General features: G+C 33.1%; 1 protein-coding gene across 1 annotated transcript; it reads left to right on the forward strand.

The window, feature by feature from the left end:
* Positions 1-924: 924 nt before the first annotated feature.
* LOC113743393 (isoprene synthase, chloroplastic) lies at positions 925-6,906 on the forward strand. The gene is made up of 7 exons (XM_072050921.1): positions 925-1,212; positions 3,020-3,290; positions 4,046-4,418; positions 5,277-5,495; positions 5,586-5,724; positions 5,839-6,084; positions 6,444-6,906. Exons 1-7 carry the CDS (start codon positions 979-981, stop codon positions 6,771-6,773), a joined length of 1,812 nt encoding a protein of 603 aa, XP_071907022.1. The 5' UTR covers positions 925-978; the 3' UTR covers positions 6,774-6,906.
* Positions 6,907-7,583: the final 677 nt, after the last annotated feature.

A 7,583-nucleotide genomic window follows, 5' to 3' on the forward strand; every position in this document is an offset into this window, starting at 1 on the left:
TTGAATCAAATATAACACTTGTAGACCAACATATGTGTATGTTTCAATTTCCAGACCTGCTAATTAATTGCTTCAAACTCCGATATTAATGGTGAGATCTGTCAAGATAGGCCTGAGGAATCCAGATCTGACAACCAAGTAATCCAAAATACTTACATCTAATAATAAAATGTAGTAAAAACTTGCAAAAAACTCCTAAAAATTTTTAGGAGAGAAGAAAACTCTTATTGCAAAACCTATGAGAGGAGAAAATTCTCATTAGGAACCCCTAGATTAGAGACTTCAAGTACAACAAGGGTAAGTTTAATTAAGTGTTTGCCTTGGAAAATAAGAGGGAATCACATGCTTAATTCCAGATAGAGATTAATGAGCATCCGATGCGTGTGTACTAGATAAAAAGTACATTTTTAGAAATATTTTTCACAAAAATTGATTTTACATTTTCACTAAATATAATTTAATAAAATATGTTTGTGCAACGGTGTGAGTTGATGGTAATAAAACTATTGCCTTGAAAAAACGAAGTTTCTATTTATCGTACTTGCAATAATTGAGGACATAGAGTTCGGTACTGGGCTTGCTAAGAAGCGGAAGTTGGCCGAAAACAAATTAGCCCCACAACTAGCTTAATTGTTTCATTTCCCTTCTATTCCTTTTCCTTACCCCACCTAATAACCTAGTAGCACGTTTTACATAAGACAAGTTCCTTTCAAACATGCTAAAAACAACCTCCGGCAGAATTTGACCATTGAACTTCAACAAGAATAGACACAGCTATGTCTTTGACTATCAAGCAATAATATTAAAAAAAAAAGATTCATCATATAAAGAATACAAGTCAATTCTCCAATATGGAGCAGTGACAGCAGAGTAGAACAATATATAAGAGGCCCTCATGAAGGTAGTTTTTGCGTCGAACCACAGACTGCATACTCCTTGTTTGAACTGTATATCTGCCTTTATCTCATTCGTTGCAAGATGGTTCAAGTTCTTGTAAATTTTCCTTTAACTTGCATTCAGCCTAATTTGAATATACTCAAAACCAATTCAAGATCAGGACCTCTTCATCATGCGTATCGTGTCCAAAAAACTTGGCAAACAAGATGCAGTAATCAATCTGCAGAGCTGACGATCGACCGCCGGACAGCTAATTACCAGCCGAGTTCTTGGAGTCATAATCTCTTCAAGCCGACTAGTGAGACAGATAATGAGGTATATTATGTTCTCAGTTAATCCATTTAGGAAATTTTATTTAGGAGTTTGATGTAAAATAAGTGAGGAAGTAACTCCGTCTAAAACACAGTACTAATAACAGTAATAGTAGGGTAATAGAAATTAAGGCCGTTATGTAGGAGATTGGTCTTGTGGGGGAATTAAGCTTGAAAATAAATTCATACTTGGGAAAACGTAATCTCCTTTTTCTCGTTATGTCTTTTGTTTTAGTTAATGATAGTTGGATGTTACGGATTAAAATGCCTCTTGGCTCATCCATTCAGTATCATGTTGCATTTTTTTGTCTATACTAAGATCAACAGTTTATTATCCTTACCTATATGCATACAAGAGTTTTGTACTTATTGGCATGGCAAAATTACCTTAGAAAATGCATAAGAGAATTCTACTAGATGGCATTTTATAATTTGGCCTTTATGTTCATTTATAGCGTATGCCACACAATGTTTTCCTCAGAGGAGATCAGTTCTTTCAATGGGTAAATTACACCTTATTCCCCAGTGGTTTAACACTTTTCTACACAACCCTTATGTAGTTTTAAAAACCATACATAACCTTCTTATGATTTGAACTAAAGTGTCAAAGTGATGAAATTTATATTTCATAACAGAGTCAACTAAATATATCAAAAGTACTCCTGTGTAAAATAAAAAATTATTTATTAACTACAAGGGAATTATGTATATATTTTGAAAATCATTAAAGAGTTATGTGATAAAACTTTAAATCATAAAGAGATTATGTAGTAAAACACAAAATTATAAGGAGTTAAAGTGTCATGCATGTTATGTTTATATATTTTGGTCATTTCAACTATTTTAGCTTTTAAACCAAAGTAATCTTGGCATTTTTATTAGTAACGATACAAATGATCATTTCTGTTACCCTGACACTTTAGTCCAAATCATGATTGGGTTATATATAGTTTTTGAGACTCTAGGAGAATTATATAAAAAATTGATAAACCACAAGGGGTAAAGTGATAAGCAACTAAATCCTGTGACTGAAATCAACAATTTTATGACTTTATTATTGCTCATAAAAGAATCATGTTTTGTTCATGCATGCAGCATCATTATTATGAGAGTAAATTACCTTTTACCCCCTATGATTTGGTGTTTTATCACGTAACTCCCTATAGTTTAAAAACATATGTACAACTCCCTTATAGTTTGAGTTAAATTGTCACCGTTAGTTTTTCTGTTAAAACTAATGGTTAATAGTAAAAAACCAAAGTTAAATTATTAAATTGACAAATTCGTCTTTCACTACTTTGTTTTCTTTTTTCATTTTTTCCTTTTCTTTCTCTCTTTTTTCTTGGAAAGAGAAGAGATGATTTTGAAAACTTATATTTTATTCTATAATCTTAATTTTCTCCAAATACAAAAGAGATGAAGTGAAATAAAAAAGATGGAAGGGAAATATAAAACAAACAAATAAGAAACAAAAACTAACAAAATCTTTTTTCACTATAAATATGATTATAGGTTTTTAAACCAAATTTTATTTTCTAATTCTTATTTATCTATTTTTTCATGTCCCACAATCGTGTTGGATAATTGGATTATCAAAAAATCATTTCTAAGAAAAATAAACTTTAAAAATTCCATAGTTACCCGTTAATCCATAATATGTTTTAGTCTGTCATAACTTCTCATCCCCTACTTAAATTGGCCTCAAGAAATCAAATTAATTCATTCCGGAATCAAACCCAATTTATGTCGCAATCATCTTGTTCAATTAAAATACAAAGTATCCAATATATGTTTTTGCTAATCTTTTGTAGTGGGAAAATCAGACAAAGATTTTAAATAAGTTGGAGGGCGAAGTTGGCAGCATGCTTGATTGTGAAGACTTGGAGCCACAGGCTCTGATTGAACTGATTAATGACATCGACCAGCTTGGCCTCTCTTACCGATACAGGCAAAAAATAAAAAATGCCCTTAATAAGCTTCGAGATTTGGAGGATGCAACTGGAGATAAAATTAAGAGTAGTCTACATACTTCAGCTCTCTATTTCAGGTTGCTTAGGCAACATGGTTTTGAGGTTTCCCCAGGTAACACATTCCCTTTGTAACAAACTCTCTAATTTTGGTTGCAAAAGCGTACTGGTATGGATAGTTGTGAATCTTTCCTGTCATTGCAACAACATCCCTTTGATTCAGTCATGTGTCTAGATTACTTATCTACTTTGTCAAAATGGTGGCGAAGGATTTTGCTTGGATCCCACAAATTGAGAATTGTAACTATATATGTAATTGTGTTCTTTATTTTATGATTAACTTTATACCCTAAACATAAGAAAATTCTACAATCTCTTTAAGGTATCGTGCTGTTGTATTAATTTAAGTATAATGCTGGTTTAATTCACTTATGTTTTCTCGTTTCATTCGTTTGACTAACTTTTACAAAAGAGAAAAATATTTCAATCAATAGCAAGTGGTGTTTAGCAGCAAACCCTAACGGGATAAGTAAGTATGCCTCTATGAAGACCATATATTCCATCGTACATGAAGCCCTTTTTGGCCTGCGTATAGAGGCTAATTACGTTATCACTCCATTTTAAGGTCCTTTCCTTAAAAAGGAAAAACTTAAAAAAATAAAACAGTATTGGTCATGATGTAGATAGAATAAAATTTTGGCATCAATTTTCTTTGATTTGGTATTGAAATAGAATCCAAATAAACCTAACCCTATCCTCCCACCACAAAAAAACGGACATGGGAATCCGTTTATTATCGTATATGCAGCTGTTGTATGATTGTATCTTTCCTCAATAGCACCAAGTTATCAAATTTTCTATTTGGTGCAGATGTCTTTGAGAGATTCAAGGACCAAAATGGCAACTTCAATGAAGACCTTTCCCGGGAAGTTCGAGAAATTTTGAGCTTGTTTGAGGCTTCACATCTTGCATATGAAGAAGAGAATATACTAAACGAGGCCAAATCATTCACAAGTCTACTTCTTAAGGATTCCAAAAAGCTGGTTGGGGCAAACTTGTCAGAACAAATAACTCATGCTTTGGAGCTTCCGTATCACCATAGAATGCGAAGGCTAGAAGCTAGGAGGAATATTGAAGCATATGCTCAAAGAGGTGAGAAAAATCAAGTGCTACTCAAGTTAGCCAAGCTAGACTTCAACTTGGTTCAGACTAAGTTCCAAAGTGATGTTCAAGAAGTATCGAGGTAAGATCACGCAGGACACATCTGCATCTGATTGCATGAACTATTATTTTCATTACTTTTCTAGTATTGTCGTAAATTTCTCGAAATTATTTTTGTCATATCACACAATATGTCATTTAGAATTATGGTGCTTTTGTTATAAAAGTACTTTTGTTAATTGAAGCATTTTTGGAGTTTTTTTTATGAGCATAATTCAGAAAATTTATGAGTAGATTTTTTTTTTTATCTCAAAAGTATTTTTAACATAAGCTCAAAATTGGTGCATTCAAAATGACTTTTATATTTTAAAAATAAAATTGTAATTCTAGCCATTTTATTATCAATTCTAAACTAAATAAAGAGATAAGTTTTTTGGTTTTCAAAAACTCAAATTACACATTATTTAATATGATAAGAACTTATGTAAGTGTGTTCTCATAATGTAATTAACTAATCACTAGCCATGGGGACTAGTGGCCAGGGAGTTGAACTCTTGCCTGATGTACCAGGTTTCAAATCTTGACTAAAGGGAGGTGAATAGGAGAGTGAGAGGAGGTGAAAAAAAAAACTTAAAAAAATTAGCAGGTACTTCTATTGAAAACTCTATTAAATAAAGTGTTTTTGTTAAGAAGGCTGAGGAGGTTTTAGTCTAGTGCTAAAGTTGAGACTTAAGGAATTAAAAGTTTTAGATTTAGATCTCCTTTCTTCCTACCCACTTTTTAAATCTCACTTCCGCCATAAATAAATAAATACACACACACACACACATTTCAGATGCTAGTCTACCTACATACTTTAAAGTGTGTAAACTTAAACACAATTTCATATATTTTAGCCAGATCACTTTGTAACTGGTTGCCCTTGGAAATTATTGATTAGGTGGTGGAAAGTTATGGGCTTAGCAGACAAGTTGGACTTTGCAAGAGACCGGCTAATGGAAAGCTTCTTTTGGTCAGTCGGAATGGCATTTGAGCCAGAATTTAGTAAATGCCGAACGGCAGTAACCAAAGCCCTTACGCTGATCACTGTCCTGGATGATATCTATGATATTTATGGTTCCCTAGATGAACTCGAGCAATTTACAGATGCCGTTGTTAGGTATATATACAAAATGCATTGGCTTTCTATTGTAACAAAAACTGTTCCTTTTTTCCATCTTACTAACGTCACTAAATTATGTTGGTTCAGATGGGATCTTGATGCTATGAAAGATCTTCCCGAATATATGAAATTGTTCTTCCTTGCTCTTTACAATACCATAAACGATTTGGCTTATGAAACTCTCAAGGAAAAAGGAGAGATGATAATTCCTTGCCTGAAAAAAGCAGTAAGTAATTAAACAGCCATTAATTCCTCCATTCACTCCAACATATGCTTAATTACTAGTCTAATCGCTCATGTAAACAGAATAGTCCATCTCTAATTCATATGCATTTTTCAGTGGGCAGATATGTGCAAATCATTCTTACAAGAAGCTCAATGGTATCACAAGAAAGGTACTCCAACCTTTGAGGAGTATATGGAAAATGGATGGATTTCATCAGGTGGCGCTGTGCTATTAATTCATGCGTACTTTTTGGTCACTGAAAATATTTCAAACGAGGCCACAGAGTCCTTGGACAATCATCATGATTTCTTGCGTTGGCCCTGCATAATTTACCGTCTTACCAATGATTTTTCCTCAACGGTTAGTATGCTCATTTACCATATTTTTCCTCTACACAAATCATAATTGTCAATGCCTCTTCATTGGTTGATCAGTCAAGTTTTAACCTAAATAATAACGTACTTGAGCTGATCTAGGTTAAGTCTCAAAAGTGTAACATGGAGAATTATAAGAATACGAATTTATTACATTGAATTATAAGGAACCTTTGCTGCAACCAATAATTTATATCGGATTTTTGGAAATAAAAAACAACTAAATCATAACAAAAATTGAACCCAAAGAAAAAAGATGCAAGTAATATGTACAATTTTCCTTGTGTTTATGCTACTGCTGCGAGCCCGAGACAGCACCTTAATACATCATGTGCCATGTTGTAGGATGAGATAGAGAGGGGTGAAACTACAAATGCAATTACGTGCTACATGCGTGGAACTGGCCTGTCTGAGGAATTTGCTAAAAAAAATGTAAGCAAAATGATTGAAGAATGCTTGATGAAGATGAACAATCAATTGTCATCTCCATCACCATTTGAGGAAAATTTCATTGAAGTTGCTATGGACCTTGCTCGAATTGCTTTTTGTCAATACCAGTATGGAGATGCTCATAGTGCTCCAGATGTTAGAGCCAAAAACCGCATCGTGTCAGTTATGTTCGATCCTATCCAGTTGAGGGAGGCAGAAAACGATGTCAAAGGAGGAAACAATTAGAGGCAATTCTCTGATTTGTTCCTGGTGTCTTTTGAAAATCTAGGAACAACCGAAATATGTCTGGTTTGTGTACGTGTGTGTTTTAATTTTTAAGATTCTGATAAAAGCTCAAAACAGGAGCTGCTTGTTTCAAGTTGATGGGTATTTTACATATACGTACAAGTTAAAAAAACGAATTACACTCATTTACTGCAAGTATACAGGTCAACTAGTAGTTTAGAATATATATCGGGTCGATCCACAGGGAAGAGTGAACAATTGCCGGTATTACTAAACCTTCTCTATTATTTAGACTATCAATGAATTATAACAAATTTAACCTATTGAAATTATACAAAATAACAAATAAAAGCTCCTTAGGTTGTAGTATCTCTAACTACTCATGCAAGTGCTATATTTGGATCATTGAGTACTACATCTAGGCTAGTTATGGTGTAATTACCTTATGCATTTGAATCCTACTTTCGTAGTAAATCAATTATACTTATAACTAATTCATACCTATTCTCATGGTTATGAAATTAGCTACAAGTTCATTTCTTCGGTGAAATTACATGAAATGAATCACTAAAAACCACATAGGTGCACCTCTACTTTCGTGAATGTACTCCCTATGTTTAGCACTTCTTGAACTAGTGTTAAATCTCACTTTTCATTGCAGAAACAACACCTTAGATAATCACAATTAATGGTACCAGATTAATCATGATTTAAAGAGTCAAAGTGCTAAATAACTTGCTTAAATCATAGCAATCAAATAGCCAAATAATAAACACTATACTTAAGAATCAGATACAAAAGATAAAGAGT

This window comes from Coffea arabica, chromosome 5c, assembly GCF_036785885.1.
Source record: "Coffea arabica cultivar ET-39 chromosome 5c, Coffea Arabica ET-39 HiFi, whole genome shotgun sequence".
Classification (NCBI taxonomy): Eukaryota; Viridiplantae; Streptophyta; class Magnoliopsida; order Gentianales; family Rubiaceae; genus Coffea; species Coffea arabica.

What these genes read in the sequence shown, in the direction of transcription:
- LOC113743393 (XM_072050921.1), top strand. Translation starts at nt 979, where the DNA reads ATGGTTCAAGTTCTTGTAAATTTTCCTTTAACTTGCATTCAGCCTAAT. An exon ending in TTCCTTGCCTGAAAAAAGCA is followed by an intron (nt 5,725 to 5,838) that starts GTAAGTAATTAA and finishes TGCATTTTTCAG; the next exon opens with TGGGCAGATATGTGCAAATC. An exon ending in CCAATGATTTTTCCTCAACG is followed by an intron (nt 6,085 to 6,443) that starts GTTAGTATGCTC and finishes GCCATGTTGTAG; the next exon opens with GATGAGATAGAGAGGGGTGA.